The sequence below is a fragment of the Scardinius erythrophthalmus genome, assembly GCF_964197995.2.
Source record: "Scardinius erythrophthalmus genome assembly, chromosome: 13".
NCBI lineage: Eukaryota > Metazoa > Chordata > Actinopteri > Cypriniformes > Leuciscidae > Scardinius > Scardinius erythrophthalmus.
Genome location: NC_138233.1, coordinates 33,048,211 through 33,071,825, shown reverse-complemented (window position 1 = coordinate 33,071,825; position 23,615 = coordinate 33,048,211). Strand labels below are relative to the sequence as shown.

Genomic DNA, 23,615 nt, shown 5'->3' with positions numbered 1-23,615 from the left:
CAGAGCAAACTTGAACTAATATAAACTTCTTCTTACGATTAATTTTCACACTTTGATCATATAGTGAACAATGGTGTTGTAAATACCTAAATAATTACATATGCCAAGTAAGCATACATGTAAGTGACTACATGTGGTGTGATAGAACTTCAAAACCCTAGGCATATTTGTCTATAGTAACATGAAAGCAAATAAGAAGAACCTGTCAAAGTCTAGAACTCTTGATTAGTTTGATTCCATAATAACCCAATGGAAAAAATGCTAAGCAAGTGCTTATTGATTATCTGGAGGGCTGGCTACACGAATAAACAAGGTAAGAAAAGGCGCGAAATGGATCGCTGGGTCCTACCACCTTGGTGAAAACTTGCTGGGACCCGAGGGGTATATATGCCTCTTGCAAAAGCTTCAGCAGATACCATTGGGGAACAGGCTTTGACCCCATAGGTGGTATCTTTTTCCTTCAGATTTAGTCACAAAACATCACTGGAACAGAACAATACATCCACATAGAGCAAACTTGAACTAATATAAACTTCTTCTTACGATTAATTTTCTCACTTGTATCATATAGTGAACAATGGTGTTGTAAATACCTAAAGAATTACATATGCCAAGTAAGCATAAATGTAAGTGACTACATGTGGTGTGATAGAACTTCAAAACCCTAGGAATAGTTGTCTATGGTAACATGAAAGCAAATAAGAAGAACCTGTCAAAGTCTAGAACTCTTGATTAGTTTGATTCCATAATAACCCAATGGAAGAAATGCTAAGCAAGTGCATATTGATTATCTGGAGGGCTGGCTACACGAATAACAAGGTAAGCAAAGGGGTGAAATGGATCGCTGGGTCCTACCACCTTGGTGAAAACTTGCTGGGACCCGAGGGGTATATATGCCTCTTGCAAAAGCTTCAGCAGATACCATTGGGGAACAGGCTTTGACCCCATAGGTGGTATCTTTTTCCTTCAGATTTAGTCACAAAACATCACTGGAACAGAACAATACATCCACATAGAGCAAACTTGAACTAATATAAACTTCTTCTTACGATTAATTTTCTCACTTGTATCATATAGTGAACAATGGTGTTGTAAATACCTAAAGAATTACATATGCCAAGTAAGCATAAATGTAAGTGACTACATGTGGTGTGATAGAACTTCAAAACCCTAGGAATAGTTGTCTATGGTAACATGAAAGCAAATAAGAAGAACCTGTCAAAGTCTAGAACTCTTGATTAGTTTGATTCCATAATAACCCAATGGAAGAAATGCTAAGCAAGTGCATATTGATTATCTGGAGGGCTGGCTACACGAATAACAAGGTAAGCAAAGGGGTGAAATGGATCGCTGGGTCCTACCACCTTGGTGAAAACTTGCTGGGACCCGAGGGGTATATATGCCTCTTGCAAAAGCTTCAGCAGATACCATTGGGGAACAGGCTTTGAGCCCATAGGTGATATCTTTTCCCTTCAGATTTAGTCACAGAACATCACTGGAACAGAACAATACATCCACACAGAGCAAACTTGAACTAATATAAACAACTTCTTACGATTAATTTTCACACTTTTATCATATAGTGAACAATGGTGTTGTAAATACCAAAATAATTATATACACCAAGTAACCATACATGTAAGTGACTACATGTGGTGTGATAGAACTTCAAAACCCTAGGCATATTTGTCTATAGTAACATGAAAGCAAATAAGAAGAGCCTGTCAAAGTCTAGAACTCTTGATTAGTTTGATTCCATAATAACCCAATGGAAAAAATGCTAAGCAAGTGCATATTGATTATCTGGAGGGCTGGCTACACGAATAAACAAGGTAAGAAAAGGCGCGAAATGGATCGCTGGGTCCTACCACCTTGGTGAAAACTTGCTGGGACCCGAGGGGTATATAACCGTCTTGCAAAAGCTTCAGCAGATACCATTGGGGAACAGGCTTTGAGCCCATAGGTGATCTTTTCCCTTCAGATTTAGTCACAGAACATCACTGGAACAGAACAATACATCCACACAGAGCAAACTTGAACTAATATAAACTTCTTCTTACGATTAATTTTCACACTTTGATCATATAGTGAACAATGGTGTTGTAAATACCTAAATAATTACATATGCCAAGTAAGCATACATGTAAGTGACTACATGTGGTGTGATAGAACTTCAAAACCCTAGGCATATTTGTCTATAGTAACATGAAAGCAAATAAGAAGAACCTGTCAAAGTCTAGAACTCTTGATTAGTTTGATTCCATAATAACCCAATGGAAAAAATGCTAAGCAAGTGCATATTGATTATCTGGAGGGCTGGCTACACGAATAACAAGGTAAGCAAAGGGGCGAAATGGATCGCTGGGTCCTACCACCTTGGTGAAAACTTGCTGGGACCCGTGGGGTATATATGCCTCTTGCAAAAGCTTCAGCAGATAACATTGGGCAACAGGCTTTGAGCCCATAGGTGATATCTTTTCCCTTCAGATTTAGTCACAGAACATCACTGGAACAGAACAATACATCCACACAGAGCAAACTTGAACTAATATAAACTTCTTCTTACGATTAATTTTCACACTTTGATCATATAGTGAACAATGGTGTTGTAAATACCTAAATAATTACATATGCCAAGTAAGCATACATGTAAGTGACTACATGTGGTGTGATAGAACTTCAAAACCCTAGGCATATTTGTCTATAGTAACATGAAAGCAAATAAGAAGAACCTGTCAAAGTCTAGAACTCTTGATTAGTTTGATTCCATAATAACCCAATGGAAAAAATGCTAAGCAAGTGCATATTGATTATCTGGAGGGCTGGCTACACGAATAAACAAGGTAAGAAAAGGCGCGAAATGGATCGCTGGGTCTTACCACCTTGGTGAAAACTTGCTGGGACCCGAGAGGTATATAACCGTCTTGCAAAAGCTTCAGCAGATACCATTGGGGAACAGGCTTTGAGCCCATAGGTGATATCTTTTTCCTTCAGATTTAGTCACAGAACATCACTGGAACAGAACAATACATCCACACAGAGCAAACTTGAACTAATATAAACTTCTTCTTACGATTAATTTTCACACTTTTATCATATAGTGAAAAATGGTGTTGTAAATACCAAAATAATTATATACGCCAAGTAAACATACATGTAAGTGACTACATGTGGTGTGATAGAACTTCAAAACCCTAGGCATATTTGTCTATAGTAACATGAAAGCAAATAAGAAGAACCTGTCAAAGTCTAGAACTCTTGATTAGTTTGATTCCATAATAACCCAATGGAAAAAATGCTAAGTGCATATTGATTATCTGGAGGGCTGGCTACACGAATAACAAGGTAAGCAAAGGGGCGAAATGGATCGCTGGGTCCTACCACCTTGGTGAAAACTTGCTGGGACCCGTGGGGTATATATGCCTCTTGCAAAAGCTTCAGCAGATACCATTGGGGAACAGGCTTTGAGCCCATAGGTGATATCTTTTCCCTTCAGATTTAGTCACAGAACATCACAGGAACAGAACAATACATCCACACAGAGCAAACTTGAACTAATATAAACTTCTTCTTACGATTAATTTTCACACTTTGATCATATAGTGAACAATGGTGTTGTAAATACCTAAATAATTACATATGCCAAGTAAGCATACATGTAAGTGACTACATGTGGTGTGATAGAACTTCAAAACCCTAGGCATAGTTGTCTATAGTAACATGAAAGCAAATAAGAAGAACCTGTCAAAGTCTAGAACTCTTGATTAGTTTGATTCCATAACAACCCAATGGAAGAAATGCTAAGCAAGTGCATATTGATTATCTGGAGGGCTGGCTACACGAATAACAAGGTAAGCAAAGGGGCGAAATGGATCGCTGGGTCCTACCACCTTGGTGAAAACTTGCTGGGACCCGAGGGGTATATATGCCTCTTGCAAATGCTTCAGCAGATACCATTGGGGAACAGGCGTTGAGCCCATAGGTGGTATCTTTTCCCTTCAGATTTAGTCACAGAACATCACTGGAACAGAACAATACATCCACACAGAGCAAACTTGAACTAATATAAACTTCTTCTTACGATTAATTTTCACACTTTGATCATATAGTGAACAATGGTGTTGTAAATACCTAAATAATTACATATGCCAAGAAAGCATACATGTAAGTGACTACATGTGGTGTGATAGAACTTCAAAACCCTAGGCATATTTGTCTATAGTAACATGAAAGCAAATAAGAAGAGCCTGTCAAAGTCTAGAACTCTTGATTAGTTTGATTCCATAATAACCCAATGGAAAAAATGCTAAGCAAGTGCATATTGATTATCTGGAGGGCTGGCTACACGAATAAACAAGGTAAGCAAAGGGGCGAAATGGATCGCTGGGTCCTACCACCTTGGTGAAAACTTGCTGGGACCCGAGGGGTATATATGCCTCTTGCAAATGCTTCAGCAGATACCATTGGGGAACAGGCTTTGACCCCATAGGTGGTATCTTTTTCCTTCAGATTTAGTCACAGAACATCACTGGAACAGAACAATACATCCACACAGAGCAAACTTGAACTAATATAAACTTCTTCTTACGATTAATTTTCACACTTTTATCATATAGTGGCCAGTGGTGTTGTAAATACCTAAAGAGTTACATATGCCAAGTAAGCATACATGTAAGTGACTACATGTGGTGTGATAGAACTTCAAAACCCTAGGCATAGTTGTCTATAGTAACATGAAGGCAAATAAGAAGAACCTGTCAAAGTCTAGAACTCTTGATTAGTTTGATTCCATAATAATCCAATGGAAAAAAATGCTAAGCAAGTGCATATTGATTATCTGGAAGGCAGGCTACACGAATAAACAAGGTATGAAAAGTGGTGAAATGGATCGCTGGGTCCTAGCACCTTGGTGAAAACTTGCTGGGACCCGAGGGTTATATATGCCTCTTGCAAAAGCTTCAGCAGATACCATTGGGGAACAGGCTTTGACCCCATAGGTGCTATATTTTCCCTTCAGATTTAGTCACAGAACATCACTGGAACAGAACAATACATCCACACAGAGCAAACTTGAACTAATATAAACAACTTCTTACGATTAATTTTCACACTTTTATCATATAGTGAACAATGGTGTTGTAAATACCTAAAGAATTATATACGCCAAGTAAGCATACATGTAAGTGACTACATGTGGTGTGATAGAACTTCAAAACCCTAGGCATATTTGTCTATAGTAACATGAAAGCAAATAAGAAGAGCCTGTCAAAGTCTAGAACTCTTGATTAGTTTGATTCCATAATAACCCAATGGAAAAAATGCTAAGCAAGTGCATATTGACTATCTGGAGGGCTGGCTACACAAATAACAAGGTAAGCAAAGGGGCGAAATGGATCGCTGGGTCCTACCACCTTGGTGAAAACTTGCTGGGACCCGTGGGGTATATATGCCTCTTGCAAAAGCTTCAGCAGATAACATTGGGGAACAGGCTTTGAGCCCATAGGTGATATCTTTTCCCTTCAGATTTAGTCACAGAACATCACTGGAACAGAACAATACATCCACACAGAGCAAACGTGAACTAATATAAACAACTTCTTACGATTAATTTTCACACTTTTATCATATAGTGAACAATGGTGTTGTAAATACCTAATGAATTATATACGCCAAGTAAGCATACATGTAAGTGACTACATGTGGTGTGATAGAACTTCAAAACCCTAGGCATAGTTGTCTATAGTAACATGAAAGCAAATAAGAAGAACCTGTCAAAGTCTAGAACTCTTGATTAGTTTGATTCCATAATAACCCAATGGAAAAAATGCTAAGCAAGTGCATATTGATTATCTGGAGGGCTGGCTACACGAATAAACAAGGTAAGCAAAGGGGCGAAATGGATCGCTGGGTCCTACCACCTTGGTGAAAACTTGCTGGGACCCGAGGGGTATATATGCCTCTTGCAAAAGCTTCAGCAGATACCATTGGGGAACAGGCTTTGACCCCATAGGTGCCATCTTTTTCCTTCAGATTTAGTCACAAAACATCACTGGAACAGAACAATACATCCACACAGAGCAAACTTGAACTAATATAAACAACTTCTTACGATTAATTTTCACACTTTTATCATATAGTTAACAATGGTGTTGTAAATACCTAAATAATTATATACGCCAAGTAAGCATACATGTAAGTGACTACATGTGGTGTGATAGAACTTCAAAACCCTAGGCATATTTGTCTATAGTTACATGAAAGCAAATAAGAAGAGCCTGTCAAAGTCTAGAACTCTTGATTAGTTTGATTCCATAATAACCCAATGGAAAAAAATGCTAAGAAAGTGCATATTGATTATCTGGAGGGCTGGCTACACGAATAAACAAGGTAAGCAAAGGGGCGAAATGGATCGCTGGGGCCTACCACCTTGGTGAAAACTAGCTGGGACCCGAGGGGTATATATGCCTCTTGCAAAAGCTTCAGCAGATACCATTGGGGAACAGGCTTTGAGCCCATAGGTGATATCTTTTCCCTTCAGATTTAGTCACAGAACATCACTGGAACAGAACAATACATCCACACAGAGCAAACTTGAACTAATATAAACAACTTCTTACGATTAATTTTCACACTTTTATCATATAGTGAACAATGGTGTTGTAAATACCAAAATAATTATATACACCAAGTAACCATACATGTAAGTGACTACATGTGGTGTGATAGAACTTCAAAACCCTAGGCATATTTGTCTATAGTAACATGAAAGCAAATAAGAAGAGCCTGTCAAAGTCTAGAACTCTTGATTAGTTTGATTCCATAATAACCCAATGGAAAAAATGCTAAGCAAGTGCATATTGATTATCTGGAGGGCTGGCTACACGAATAAACAAGGTAAGAAAAGGCGCGAAATGGATCGCTGGGTCCTACCACCTTGGTGAAAACTTGCTGGGACCCGAGGGGTATATAACCGTCTTGCAAAAGCTTCAGCAGATACCATTGGGGAACAGGCTTTGAGCCCATAGGTGATCTTTTCCCTTCAGATTTAGTCACAGAACATCACTGGAACAGAACAATACATCCACACAGAGCAAACTTGAACTAATATAAACTTCTTCTTACGATTAATTTTCACACTTTGATCATATAGTGAACAATGGTGTTGTAAATACCTAAATAATTACATATGCCAAGTAAGCATACATGTAAGTGACTACATGTGGTGTGATAGAACTTCAAAACCCTAGGCATATTTGTCTATAGTAACATGAAAGCAAATAAGAAGAACCTGTCAAAGTCTAGAACTCTTGATTAGTTTGATTCCATAATAACCCAATGGAAAAAATGCTAAGCAAGTGCATATTGATTATCTGGAGGGCTGGCTACACGAATAACAAGGTAAGCAAAGGGGCGAAATGGATCGCTGGGTCCTACCACCTTGGTGAAAACTTGCTGGGACCCGTGGGGTATATATGCCTCTTGCAAAAGCTTCAGCAGATAACATTGGGCAACAGGCTTTGAGCCCATAGGTGATATCTTTTCCCTTCAGATTTAGTCACAGAACATCACTGGAACAGAACAATACATCCACACAGAGCAAACTTGAACTAATATAAACTTCTTCTTACGATTAATTTTCACACTTTGATCATATAGTGAACAATGGTGTTGTAAATACCTAAATAATTACATATGCCAAGTAAGCATACATGTAAGTGACTACATGTGGTGTGATAGAACTTCAAAACCCTAGGCATATTTGTCTATAGTAACATGAAAGCAAATAAGAAGAACCTGTCAAAGTCTAGAACTCTTGATTAGTTTGATTCCATAATAACCCAATGGAAAAAATGCTAAGCAAGTGCATATTGATTATCTGGAGGGCTGGCTACACGAATAAACAAGGTAAGAAAAGGCGCGAAATGGATCGCTGGGTCTTACCACCTTGGTGAAAACTTGCTGGGACCCGAGAGGTATATAACCGTCTTGCAAAAGCTTCAGCAGATACCATTGGGGAACAGGCTTTGAGCCCATAGGTGATATCTTTTTCCTTCAGATTTAGTCACAGAACATCACTGGAACAGAACAATACATCCACACAGAGCAAACTTGAACTAATATAAACTTCTTCTTACGATTAATTTTCACACTTTTATCATATAGTGAAAAATGGTGTTGTAAATACCAAAATAATTATATACGCCAAGTAAACATACATGTAAGTGACTACATGTGGTGTGATAGAACTTCAAAACCCTAGGCATATTTGTCTATAGTAACATGAAAGCAAATAAGAAGAACCTGTCAAAGTCTAGAACTCTTGATTAGTTTGATTCCATAATAACCCAATGGAAAAAATGCTAAGTGCATATTGATTATCTGGAGGGCTGGCTACACGAATAACAAGGTAAGCAAAGGGGCGAAATGGATCGCTGGGTCCTACCACCTTGGTGAAAACTTGCTGGGACCCGTGGGGTATATATGCCTCTTGCAAAAGCTTCAGCAGATACCATTGGGGAACAGGCTTTGAGCCCATAGGTGATATCTTTTCCCTTCAGATTTAGTCACAGAACATCACAGGAACAGAACAATACATCCACACAGAGCAAACTTGAACTAATATAAACTTCTTCTTACGATTAATTTTCACACTTTGATCATATAGTGAACAATGGTGTTGTAAATACCTAAATAATTACATATGCCAAGTAAGCATACATGTAAGTGACTACATGTGGTGTGATAGAACTTCAAAACCCTAGGCATAGTTGTCTATAGTAACATGAAAGCAAATAAGAAGAACCTGTCAAAGTCTAGAACTCTTGATTAGTTTGATTCCATAACAACCCAATGGAAGAAATGCTAAGCAAGTGCATATTGATTATCTGGAGGGCTGGCTACACGAATAACAAGGTAAGCAAAGGGGCGAAATGGATCGCTGGGTCCTACCACCTTGGTGAAAACTTGCTGGGACCCGAGGGGTATATATGCCTCTTGCAAATGCTTCAGCAGATACCATTGGGGAACAGGCGTTGAGCCCATAGGTGGTATCTTTTCCCTTCAGATTTAGTCACAGAACATCACTGGAACAGAACAATACATCCACACAGAGCAAACTTGAACTAATATAAACTTCTTCTTACGATTAATTTTCACACTTTGATCATATAGTGAACAATGGTGTTGTAAATACCTAAATAATTACATATGCCAAGAAAGCATACATGTAAGTGACTACATGTGGTGTGATAGAACTTCAAAACCCTAGGCATATTTGTCTATAGTAACATGAAAGCAAATAAGAAGAGCCTGTCAAAGTCTAGAACTCTTGATTAGTTTGATTCCATAATAACCCAATGGAAAAAATGCTAAGCAAGTGCATATTGATTATCTGGAGGGCTGGCTACACGAATAAACAAGGTAAGCAAAGGGGCGAAATGGATCGCTGGGTCCTACCACCTTGGTGAAAACTTGCTGGGACCCGAGGGGTATATATGCCTCTTGCAAATGCTTCAGCAGATACCATTGGGGAACAGGCTTTGACCCCATAGGTGGTATCTTTTTCCTTCAGATTTAGTCACAGAACATCACTGGAACAGAACAATACATCCACACAGAGCAAACTTGAACTAATATAAACTTCTTCTTACGATTAATTTTCACACTTTTATCATATAGTGGCCAGTGGTGTTGTAAATACCTAAAGAGTTACATATGCCAAGTAAGCATACATGTAAGTGACTACATGTGGTGTGATAGAACTTCAAAACCCTAGGCATAGTTGTCTATAGTAACATGAAGGCAAATAAGAAGAACCTGTCAAAGTCTAGAACTCTTGATTAGTTTGATTCCATAATAATCCAATGGAAAAAAATGCTAAGCAAGTGCATATTGATTATCTGGAAGGCAGGCTACACGAATAAACAAGGTATGAAAAGTGGTGAAATGGATCGCTGGGTCCTAGCACCTTGGTGAAAACTTGCTGGGACCCGAGGGTTATATATGCCTCTTGCAAAAGCTTCAGCAGATACCATTGGGGAACAGGCTTTGACCCCATAGGTGCTATATTTTCCCTTCAGATTTAGTCACAGAACATCACTGGAACAGAACAATACATCCACACAGAGCAAACTTGAACTAATATAAACAACTTCTTACGATTAATTTTCACACTTTTATCATATAGTGAACAATGGTGTTGTAAATACCTAAAGAATTATATACGCCAAGTAAGCATACATGTAAGTGACTACATGTGGTGTGATAGAACTTCAAAACCCTAGGCATATTTGTCTATAGTAACATGAAAGCAAATAAGAAGAGCCTGTCAAAGTCTAGAACTCTTGATTAGTTTGATTCCATAATAACCCAATGGAAAAAATGCTAAGCAAGTGCATATTGACTATCTGGAGGGCTGGCTACACAAATAACAAGGTAAGCAAAGGGGCGAAATGGATCGCTGGGTCCTACCACCTTGGTGAAAACTTGCTGGGACCCGTGGGGTATATATGCCTCTTGCAAAAGCTTCAGCAGATAACATTGGGGAACAGGCTTTGAGCCCATAGGTGATATCTTTTCCCTTCAGATTTAGTCACAGAACATCACTGGAACAGAACAATACATCCACACAGAGCAAACGTGAACTAATATAAACAACTTCTTACGATTAATTTTCACACTTTTATCATATAGTGAACAATGGTGTTGTAAATACCTAATGAATTATATACGCCAAGTAAGCATACATGTAAGTGACTACATGTGGTGTGATAGAACTTCAAAACCCTAGGCATAGTTGTCTATAGTAACATGAAAGCAAATAAGAAGAACCTGTCAAAGTCTAGAACTCTTGATTAGTTTGATTCCATAATAACCCAATGGAAAAAATGCTAAGCAAGTGCATATTGATTATCTGGAGGGCTGGCTACACGAATAAACAAGGTAAGCAAAGGGGCGAAATGGATCGCTGGGTCCTACCACCTTGGTGAAAACTTGCTGGGACCCGAGGGGTATATATGCCTCTTGCAAAAGCTTCAGCAGATACCATTGGGGAACAGGCTTTGACCCCATAGGTGCCATCTTTTTCCTTCAGATTTAGTCACAAAACATCACTGGAACAGAACAATACATCCACACAGAGCAAACTTGAACTAATATAAACAACTTCTTACGATTAATTTTCACACTTTTATCATATAGTTAACAATGGTGTTGTAAATACCTAAATAATTATATACGCCAAGTAAGCATACATGTAAGTGACTACATGTGGTGTGATAGAACTTCAAAACCCTAGGCATATTTGTCTATAGTTACATGAAAGCAAATAAGAAGAGCCTGTCAAAGTCTAGAACTCTTGATTAGTTTGATTCCATAATAACCCAATGGAAAAAAATGCTAAGAAAGTGCATATTGATTATCTGGAGGGCTGGCTACACGAATAAACAAGGTAAGCAAAGGGGCGAAATGGATCGCTGGGGCCTACCACCTTGGTGAAAACTAGCTGGGACCCGAGGGGTATATATGCCTCTTGCAAAAGCTTCAGCAGATACCATTGGGGAACAGGCTTTGAGCCCATAGGTGATATCTTTTCCCTTCAGATTTAGTCACAGAACATCACTGGAACAGAACAATACATCCACACAGAGCAAACTTGAACTAATATAAACAACTTCTTACGATTAATTTTCACACTTTTATCATATAGTGGCCAGTGGTGTTGTAAATACCTAAAGAGTTACATATGCCAAGTAAGCATACATGTAAGTGACTACATGTGGTGTGATAGAACTTCAAAACCCTAGGAATAGTTGTCTATAGTAACATGAAAGCAAATAAGAAGAACCTGTCAAAGTCTAGAACTCTTGATTAGTTTGATTCCATAATAATCCAATGGAAAAAAATGCTAAGCAAGTGCATATTGATTATCTGGAAGGCAGGCTACACGAATAAACAAGGTATGAAAAGTGGTGAAATGGATCGCTGGGTCCTACCACCTTGGTGAAAACTTGCTGGGACCCGAGGGTTATATATATGCCTCTTGCAAAAGCTCCAGCAGATACCATTGGGGAACAGGCTTTGACCCCATAGGTGCTATATTTTCCCTTCAGATTTAGTCACAGAACATCACTGGAACAGAACAATACATCCACACAGAGCAAACTTGAACTAATATAAACAACTTCTTACGATTAATTTTCACACTTTTATCATATAGTGAACAATGGTGTTGTAAATACCTAAAGAATTATATACGCCAAGTAAGCATACATGTAAGTGACTACATGTGGTGTGATAGAACTTCAAAACCCTAGGCATATTTGTCTATAGTAACATGAAAGCAAATAAGAAGAGCCTGTCAAAGTCTAGAACTCTTGATTAGTTTGATTCCATAATAACCCAATGGAAAAAATGCTAAGCAAGTGCATATTGATTATCTGGAGGGCTGGCTACACAAATAACAAGGTAAACAAAGGGGCGAAATGGATCGCTGGGTCCTACCACCTTGGTGAAAACTTGCTGGGACCCGTGGGGTATATATGCCTCTTGCAAAAGCTTCAGCAGATAACATTGGGGAACAGGCTTTGAGCCCATAGGTGATATCTTTTCCCTTCAGATTTAGTCACAGAACATCACTGGAACAGAACAATACATCCACACAGAGCAAACTTGAACTAATATAAACAACTTCTTACGATTAATTTTCACACTTTTATCATATAGTGAACAACGGTGTTGTAAATACCTAAAGAATTATATACGCCAAGTAAGCATACATGTAAGTGACTACATGTGGTGTGATAGAACTTCAAAACCCTAGGCATAGTTGTCTATAGTAACATGAAAGCAAATAAGAAGAACCTGTCAAAGTCTAGAACTCTTGATTAGTTTGATTCCATAATAACCCAATGGAAAAAAATGCTAAGCAAGTGCATATTGATTATCTGGAGGGCTGGCTACACGAATAAACAAGGTAAGCAAAGGGGCGAAATGGATCGCTGGGGCCTACCACCTTGGTGAAAACTTGCTGGGACCCGTGGGGTATATATGCCTCTTGCAAAAGCTTCAGCAGATAACATTGGGGAACAGGCTTTGAGCCCATAGGTGATATCTTTTCCCTTCAGATTTAGTCACAGAACATCACTGGAACAGAACAATACATCCACACAGAGCAAACTTGAACTAATATAAACAACTTCTTACGATTAATTTTCACACTTTTATCATATAGTGAACAATGGTGTTGTAAATACCTAATGAATTATATACGCCAAGTAAGCATACATGTAAGTGACTACATGTGGTGTGATAGAACTTCAAAACCCTAGGCATAGTTGTCTATAGTAACATGAAAGCAAATAAGAAGAACCTGTCAAAGTCTAGAACTCTTGATTAGTTTGATTCCATAATAACCCAATGGAAAAAATGCTAAGCAAGTGCATATTGATTATCTGGAGGGCTGGCTACACGAATAAACAAGGTAAGCAAAGGGGCGAAATGGATCGCTGGGTCCTACCACCTTGGTGAAAACTTGCTGGGACCCGAGGGGTATATATGCCTCTTGCAAAAGCTTCAGCAGATACCATTGGGGAACAGGCTTTGACCCCATAGGTGCTATCTTTTTCCTTCAGATTTAGTCACAAAACATCACTGGAACAGAACAATACATCCACACAGAGCAAACTGGAACTAATATAAACTTCTTCTTACGATTAATTTTCACACTTTTATCATATAGTGAAAAATGGTGTTGTAAATACCTAAATAATTATATACGCCAAGTAAGCATACATGTAAGTGACTACATGTGGTGTGATAGAACTTCAAAACCCTAGGCATATTTGTCTATAGTATCATGAAAGCAAATAAGAAGAGCCTGTCAAAGTCTAGAACTCTTGATTAGTTTGATTCCATAATAACCCAATGGAAAAAATGCTAAGCAAGTGCATATTGATTATCTGGAGGGCTGGCTACACGAATAAACAAGGTAAGAAAAGCCGCGAAATGGATCGCTGGGTCCTACCACCACGGTGAAAACTTGCTGGGACCCGAGGGGTATATAACCCTCTTGCAAAAGCTTCAGCAGATACCATTGGGGAACAGGCTTTGAGCCCATAGGTGATATCTTTTCCCTTCAGATTTAGTCACAGAACATCACTGGAACAGAACAATACATCCACACAGAGCAAACTTGAACTAATATAAACTTCTTCTTACGATTAATTTTCACACTTTGATCATATAGTGAACAATGGTGTTATAAATACCTAAATAATTACATATGCCAAGTAAGCATACATGTAAGTGACTACATGTGGTGTGATAGAACTTCAAAACCCTAGGCATAGTTGTCTATAGTAACATGAAAGCAAATAAGAAGAACCTGTCAAAGTCTAGAACTATTGATTAGTTTGATTCCATAATAACCCAATGGAAAAAAATGCTAAGCAAGTGCATATTGATTATCTGGAGGGCTGGCTACACGAATAAACAAGGTAAGCAAAGGGGCGAAATGGATCGCTGGGGCCTACCACCTTGGTGAAAACTTGCTGGGACCCGTGGGGTATATATGCCTCTTGCAAAAGCTTCAGCAGATAACATTGGGGAACAGGCTTTGAGCCCATAGGTGATATCTTTTCCCTTCAGATTTAGTCACAGAACATCACTGGAACAGAACAATACATCCACACAGAGCAAACTTGAACTAATATAAACAACTTCTTACGATTAATTTTCACACTTTTATCATATAGTGAACAATGGTGTTGTAAATACCTAAAGAATTATATACGCCAAGTAAGCATACATGTAAGTGACTACATGTGGTGTGATAGAACTTCAAAACCCTAGGCCGGGGGTACTCAATAGGCGGACCGCGGTCCGGATCCGGACCCAGACGCAATACAATTTGGACCGAAGCCAAAATCAACATTATAATTTAGTCATGATCCAAGCGAGTTTTCATTGCGTGATTTCACGCCTATATTGTTTTCCTACTAACGTTAGATGTGGTTTATCTATCTTCTGTGTCCAATCCAAAGACACAATCAGGACTCAGCGCTGTAACTGAAATCACCATGACAACTCACTCAACGCTGGCCGCAGCGTCTGTGGATCACGCAGGTTTTTTTATTTTTTATTATTGAACAATATTAACAACCATAATTGGCCTGGTACAACAAATGAAACGTCTTCACAGACAACAGACAAGCACCTTACATAGGATAGAAAATACAAATAAGGTAAAAAAAAAAAAAAAAAAAAACACTCGGGGTTTTGGATCACGCAGGTTGTGTGTGTCATTCACAACAACGCAAGCGCTAATCCATCTGCTAACGGTAGCCTGTTAACCTGTTTTATTGCTAGTGAAAATCATGGCGTGCTCAAAACCTGACAAGAAGAGAAAAGTCGATTCTGAAAAACGCGAATTTAAGACTGAGTGGACTGACAGTTATGCATTTGTGCTGCCGGTGGGGAGCACAAAACCAATGTGTTTAATTTGCAACGAGACGGTCGCCGTTGTCAAGAGTGGTAACGTGAAACGTCATTATGACTCAAAGCATGGACACTTTGACCACAATTACCCCCAAAAATCTGAGGTAAGGGCCAGAAAAATCAAACAACTGCAATCATCATACCAAGCAACATGCAGTGTAATAGTTAGATCAGCAACCCAACAAGAGCGTGCAACTGAAGCCTCATTAAGAGTGGCATGGGTCTTAGGAAAGCACAAGAAACCATTCTCTGACTCGGAGATTGTGAAGGAATGCATGAATGAAATAGCAATTGCCCTGTTTGAGGGAACTCAAAAAGATGAAATAATACAAAAAATAAACCAAATATCTTTGTCTGACTCCACTGCTGTAAAGCGAACTGAAGTCCTTGCTGATGATTTGCTTGACCAAATGAAGTCTGCAATAAAAAAGGCTAAATGCATTTCAGTGGCTTTGGATGAATCCACAGACAACACAGATAACGCACAACTTCTGGTGTTTGTCAGATTTTTTGATGAAGAGAAGGGAGAATTCTGTGAAGATGTGTTAGGCCTCACAGCCCTCCATGGACATACAAGAGGGGATGATATTTATGAAGCACTGATGCAGATGTTGAGGGACAGAGAGATAGATCTGAAGCAAATTATTTCCATTGCTACTGATGGAGCTCCATGTATGATTCGAAGAGAGAGGGGATTAGTGGCACGTTTGAGAGCTCATCACCCTGACCTCATTGCATATCATTGCATAATCCATCAGATGGTTTTGTGTGCCAGTCTTGGAGAAAAGTATGCAGAGGTCATGACAACAGTAATGAGACTTGTGAACTTTTTGAGAGCATCATCTGCTCTGCAGCATCGCTTGTTGCGCTCATTCCTAACAGAGGTGAATGCCGAATTTGATGATTTGCTCCTCCACAACAATGTCCGGTGGCTTAGTAAAGGCAAGGTACTGGAGCGCTTTTGGACATTACGGAAAGATTTGGAAATCTTTCTGTTGGATCAGAAGAGTGCGAAAGCAAAACAATTTGTGGAATTCATGCAGAATGAAGAAAAAATGGAAATTGTTGCATTTCTATCTGACATCACCTCCCATCTCAATGATCTGAACATGAAGCTCCAGGGCAAAAATAACACAGTGTGTAACCTCACATCAGCTGTGTGTGCCTTTCAGAAGAAACTGGAGCTGTTCAAGTGTGACTTACAGCAGGACCTGCTTCACTTCCCAAAGCTTCTGAATCAAACAGCAGGAAAACATCATCATCACAATCATGCTGAATTCCTGGACAAGCTGATTGAAAATTTCCAAACTCGCTTTGGAGATTTCCCTGTGGGAAAACAAGTCTTACTATGCATGGAAAATCCATTCCTTGTTAAAAACATTGCAGAATTTTCAACTGAAGCCCTGAAAATCTGCCCATGGGCTAGTGCTGCTTCTCTTCAATCAGAGCTAATTGAGCTTCAGGAAAACCTTGCACTGCAGGAGTCTCTCTGTGACCCTACCACCTTCTGGACTAAGATGGTCGCTGCAGCAGGTGTTCCTTCCTTGCAGAAGATGGCCCTTCAAATTCTCACCATGTTTCCCTCAACATACTGTTGTGAGTCTGCCTTTTCAACCATGAATATGGTGAAAAACAAATACAGAAGCACCCTCAGTAATGAACACTTACATCAGTGCCTCCGCTTGGCCCTCACACCTTTTATGCCCAAGTTTAAAGAACTGGTGGCACAAAAAAGGTGTCACTTTTCACACTAATAAGGCCAGACCACATCACCTTTTGTACATAGTTTGAACGTTTTGGGGGATTTACCACCTTTTTTGTTGGAGTTCTGTTTTTGGATTTTGAACCATCACTGTTCCGGACCCTGGACGTAAGGAAAATTTGGTAAGTGGACCTTTTAGGTTTCTAATTGAGTACCCCTGCCCTAGGCATAGTTGTCTATAGTAACATGAAAGCAAATAAGAAGAACCTGTCAAAGTCTAGAACTCTTGATTAGTTTGATTCCATAATAACCCAATGGAAAAAATGCTAAGCAAGTGCATATTGATTATCTGGAGGGCTGGCTACACGAATAAACAAGGTAAGCAAAGGGGTGAAATGGATCGCTGGGTCCTACCACCTTGGTGAAAACTTGCTGGGACCCGAGGGGTATATATGCCTCTTGCAAAAGCTTCAGCAGATACCATTGGGGAACAGGCTTTGAGCCCATAGGTGCTATCTTTTTCCTTCAGATTTAGTCACAAAACATCACTGGAACAGAACAATACATCCACACAGAGCAAACTTGAACTAATATAAACAACTTCTTACGATTAATTTTCACACTTTTATCATATAGTTAACAATGGTGTTGTAAATACCTAAATAATTATATACGCCAAGTAAGCATATATGTAAGTGACTACATGTGGTGTGATAGAACTTCAAAACCCTAGGCATAGTTGTCTATAGTAACATGAAAGAAAATAAGAAGAACCTGTCAAAGTCTAGAACTCTTGATTAGTTTGATTCCATAATAACCCAATGGAAAAAATGCTAAGCAAGTGCATATTGATTATCTGGAGGGCTGGCTACACAAATAACAAGGTAAGCAAAGGGGCGAAATGGATCGCTGGGTCCTACCACCTTGGTGAAAACTTGCTGGGACCCGTGGGGTATATATGCCTCTTGCAAAAGCTTCAGCAGATAACATTGGGGAACAGGCTTTGAGCCCATAGGTGATATCTTTTCCCTTCAGATTTAGTCACAGAACATCACTGGAACAGAACAATACATCCACACAGAGCAAACTTGAACTAATATAAACAACTTCTTACGATTAATATTCACACTTTTATCATATAGTGAACAATGGTGTTGTAAATACCTAAAGAATTATATACGCCAAGTAAGCATACATGTAAGTGACTACATGTGGTGTGATAGAACTTCAAAACCCTAGGCATAGTTGTCTATAGTAACATGAAAGCAAATAAGAAGAACCTGTCAAAGTCTAGAACTCTTGATTAATTTGATTCCATAATAACCCAATGGAAAAAATGCTAAGTGCATATTGATTATCTGGAGGGCTGGCTACACGAATAAACAAGGTAAGCAAAGGGGCGAAATGGATCGCTGGGTCCTACCACCTTGGTGAAATCTTGCTGGGACCCGAGGGGTATATATGCCTCTTGCAAAAGCTTCAGCAGATACCATTGGGGAACAGGCTTTGAGCCCATAGGTGATATCTTTTCCCTTCAGATTTAGTCACAGAACATCACTGGAACAGAACAATACATCCACACAGAGCAAACTTGAACTAATATAAACAACTTCTTACGATTAATTTTCACACTTTTATCATATAGTGAACAATGGTGTTGTAAATACCTAAATAATTATATACACCAAGTAAGCATACATGTAAGTGACTACATGTGGTGTGATAGAACTTCAAAACCCTAGGCATATTTGTCTATAGTAACATGAAAGCAAATAAGAAGAGCCTGTCAAAGTCTAGAACTCTTGATTAGTTTGATTCCATAATAACCCAATGGAAAAAATGCTAAGCAAGTGCATATTGATTATCTGGAGGGCTGGCTACACGAATAAACAAGGCAAGAAAAGGCGCGAAATGGATCGCTGGGTCCTACCACCTTGGTGAAAACTTGCTGGGACCCGAGGGGTATATAACCCTCTTGCAAAAGCTTCAGCAGATACCATTGGGGAACAGGCTTTGAGCCCATAGGTGATATCTTTTCCCTTCAGATTTAGTCACAGAACATCACTGGAACAGAACAATACATCCACACAGAGCAAACTTGAACTAATATAAACTTCTTCTTACGATTAATTTTCACACTTTGATCATATAGTGAACAATGGTGTTGTAAATACCTAAATAATTACATATGCCAAGTAAGCATACATGTAAGTGACTACATGTGGTGTGATAGAACTTCAAAACCCTAGGAATAGTTGTCTATAGTAACATGAAAGCAAATAAGAAGAACCTGTCAAACTCTAGAACTCTTGATTAGTTTGATTCCATAATAATCCAATGGAAAAAAATGCTAAGCAAGTGCATATTGATTATCTGGAAGGCAGGCTACACGAATAAACAAGGTATGAAAAGTGGTGAAATGGATCGCTGGGTCCTACCACCTTGGTGAAAACTTGCTGGGACCCGAGGGTTATATATATGCCTCTTGCAAAAGCTCCAGCAGATACCATTGGGGAACAGGCTTTGACCCCATACGTGCTATATTTTCCCTTCAGATTTAGTCACAGAACATCACTGGAACAGAACAATACATCCACACAGAGCAAACTTGAACTAGTATAAACAACTTCTTACGATTAATTTTCACACTTTTATCATATAGTGAACAATGGTGTTGTAAATACCTAAATAATTATATACACCAAGTAAGCATACATGTAAGTGACTACATGTGGTGTGATAGAACTTCAAAACCCTAGGCATATTTGTCTATAGTAACATGAAAGCAAATAAGAAGAGCCTGTCAAAGTCTAGAACTCTTGATTAGTTTGATTCCATAATAACCCAATGGAAAAAATGCTAAGCAAGTGCATATTGATTATCTGGAGGGCTGGCTACACAAATAACAAGGTAAGCAAAGGGGCGAAATGGATCGCTGGGTCCTACCACCTTGGTGAAAACTTGCTGGGACCCGTGGGGTATATATGCCTCTTGCAAAAGCTTCAGCAGATAACATTGGGGAACAGGCTTTGAGCCCATAGGTGATATCTTTTCCCTTCAGATTTAGTCACAGAACATCACTGGAACAGAACAATACATCCACACAGAGCAAACTTGAACTAATATAAACAACTTCTTACGATTAATTTTCACACTTTTATCATATAGTGAACAATGGTGTTGTAAATACCTAAAGAATTATATACGCCAAGTAAGCATACATGTAAGTGACTACATGTGGTGTGATAGAACTTCAAAACCCTAGGCATAGTTGTCTATAGTAACATGAAAGCAAATAAGAAGAACCTGTCAAAGTCTAGAACTCTTGATTAGTTTGATTCCATAATAACCCAATGGAAAAAAATGCTAAGCAAGTGCATATTGATTATCTGGAGGGCTGGCTACACGAATAAACAAGGTAAGCAAAGGGGCGAAATGGATCGCTGGGGCCTACCACCTTGGTGAAAACTTGCTGGGACCCGAGGGGTATATAACCCTCTTGCAAAAGCTTCAGCAGATAACATTGGGGAACATGCTTTGAGCCCATAGGTGATATCTTTTCCCTTCAGATTTAGTCACAGAACATCACTGGAACAGAACAATACATCCACACAGAGCAAACTTGAACTAATATAAAAAACTTCTTACGATTAATTTTCACACTTTTATCATATAGTGAACAATGGTGTTGTAAATACCTAAAGAATTATATACGCCAAGTAAGCATACATGTAAGTGACTACATGTGGTGTGATAGAACTTCAAAACCCTAGGCATAGTTGTCTATAGTAACATGAAAGCAAATAAGAAGAACCTGTCAAAGTCTAGAACTCTTGATTAGTTTGATTCCATAATAACCCAATGGAAAAAAATGCTAAGCAAGTGCATATTGATTATCTGGAGGGCTGGCTACACGAATAAACAAGGTAAGCAAAGGGGCGAAATGGATCGCTGGGTCCTACCACCTTGGTGAAATCTTGCTGGGACCCGAGGGGTATATATGCCTCTTGCAAAAGCTTCAGCAGATACCATTGGGGAACAGGCTTTGAGCCCATAGGTGATATCTTTTCCCTTCAGATTTAGTCACAGAACATCACTGGAACAGAACAATACATCCACACAGAGCAAACTTGAACTAATATAAACAACTTCTTACGATTAATTTTCACACTTTTATCATATAGTGAACAATGGTGTTGTAAATACCTAAATAATTATATACACCAAGTAAGCATACATGTAAGTGACTACATGTGGTGTGATAGAACTTCAAAACCCTAGGCATATTTGTCTATAGTAACATGAAAGCAAATAAGAAGAGCCTGTCAAAGTCTAGAACTCTTGATTAGTTTGATTCCATAATAACCCAATGGAAAAAATGCTAAGCAAGTGCATATTGATTATCTGGAGGGCTGGCTACACGAATAAACAAGGCAAGAAAAGGCGCGAAATGGATCGCTGGGTCCTACCACCTTGGTGAAAACTTGCTGGGACCCGAGGGGTATATAACCCTCTTGCAAAAGCTTCAGCAGATACCATTGGGGAACAGGCTTTGAGCCCATAGGTGATATCTTTTCCCTTCAGATTTAGTCACAGAACATCACTGGAACAGAACAATACATCCACACAGAGCAAACTTGAACTAATATAAACTTCTTCTTACGATTAATTTTCACACTTTGATCATATAGTGAACAATGGTGTTGTAAATACCTAAATAATTACATATGCCAAGTAAGCATACATGTAAGTGACTACATGTGGTGTGATAGAACTTCAAAACCCTAGGAATAGTTGTCTATAGTAACATGAAAGCAAATAAGAAGAACCTGTCAAACTCTAGAACTCTTGATTAGTTTGATTCCATAATAATCCAATGGAAAAAAATGCTAAGCAAGTGCATATTGATTATCTGGAAGGCAGGCTACACGAATAAACAAGGTATGAAAAGTGGTGAAATGGATCGCTGGGTCCTACCACCTTGGTGAAAACTTGCTGGGACCCGAGGGTTATATATATGCCTCTTGCAAAAGCTCCAGCAGATACCATTGGGGAACAGGCTTTGACCCCATACGTGCTATATTTTCCCTTCAGATTTAGTCACAGAACATCACTGGAACAGAACAATACATCCACACAGAGCAAACTTGAACTAGTATAAACAACTTCTTACGATTAATTTTCACACTTTTATCATATAGTGAACAATGGTGTTGTAAATACCTAAATAATTATATACACCAAGTAAGCATACATGTAAGTGACTACATGTGGTGTGATAGAACTTCAAAACCCTAGGCATATTTGTCTATAGTAACATGAAAGCAAATAAGAAGAGCCTGTCAAAGTCTAGAACTCTTGATTAGTTTGATTCCATAATAACCCAATGGAAAAAATGCTAAGCAAGTGCATATTGATTATCTGGAGGGCTGGCTACACAAATAACAAGGTAAGCAAAGGGGCGAAATGGATCGCTGGGTCCTACCACCTTGGTGAAAACTTGCTGGGACCCGTGGGGTATATATGCCTCTTGCAAAAGCTTCAGCAGATAACATTGGGGAACAGGCTTTGAGCCCATAGGTGATATCTTTTCCCTTCAGATTTAGTCACAGAACATCACTGGAACAGAACAATACATCCACACAGAGCAAACTTGAACTAATATAAACAACTTCTTACGATTAATTTTCACACTTTTATCATATAGTGAACAATGGTGTTGTAAATACCTAAAGAATTATATACGCCAAGTAAGCATACATGTAAGTGACTACATGTGGTGTGATAGAACTTCAAAACCCTAGGCATAGTTGTCTATAGTAACATGAAAGCAAATAAGAAGAACCTGTCAAAGTCTAGAACTCTTGATTAGTTTGATTCCATAATAACCCAATGGAAAAAAATGCTAAGCAAGTGCATATTGATTATCTGGAGGGCTGGCTACACGAATAAACAAGGTAAGCAAAGGGGCGAAATGGATCGCTGGGGCCTACCACCTTGGTGAAAACTTGCTGGGACCCGAGGGGTATATAACCCTCTTGCAAAAGCTTCAGCAGATAACATTGGGGAACATGCTTTGAGCCCATAGGTGATATCTTTTCCCTTCAGATTTAGTCACAGAACATCACTGGAACAGAACAATACATCCACACAGAGCAAACTTGAACTAATATAAAAAACTTCTTACGATTAATTTTCACACTTTTATCATATAGTGAACAATGGTGTTGTAAATACCTAAAGAATTATATACGCCAAGTAAGCATACATGTAAGTGACTACATGTGGTGTGATAGAACTTCAAAACCCTAGGCATAGTTGTCTATAGTAACATGAAAGCAAATAAGAAGAACCTGTCAAAGTCTAGAACTCTTGATTAGTTTGATTCCATAATAACCCAATGGAAAAAAATGCTAAG

At 38.8% G+C, this 23,615-nt stretch overlaps 1 protein-coding gene across 1 annotated transcript; it reads left to right on the top strand.

Moving 5' to 3' along the window:
- Positions 1-15,905: 15,905 nt before the first annotated feature.
- On the top strand, positions 15,906-17,249 carry LOC308700487 (SCAN domain-containing protein 3-like; the record flags this gene model as incomplete). Its single annotated transcript, XM_081382120.1, has 1 exon — positions 15,906-17,249. One exon carries the CDS (start codon positions 15,906-15,908, stop codon positions 17,247-17,249), a length of 1,344 nt encoding a protein of 447 aa, XP_081238246.1.
- Between the last annotated feature and the right edge of the window lie 6,366 nt (positions 17,250-23,615).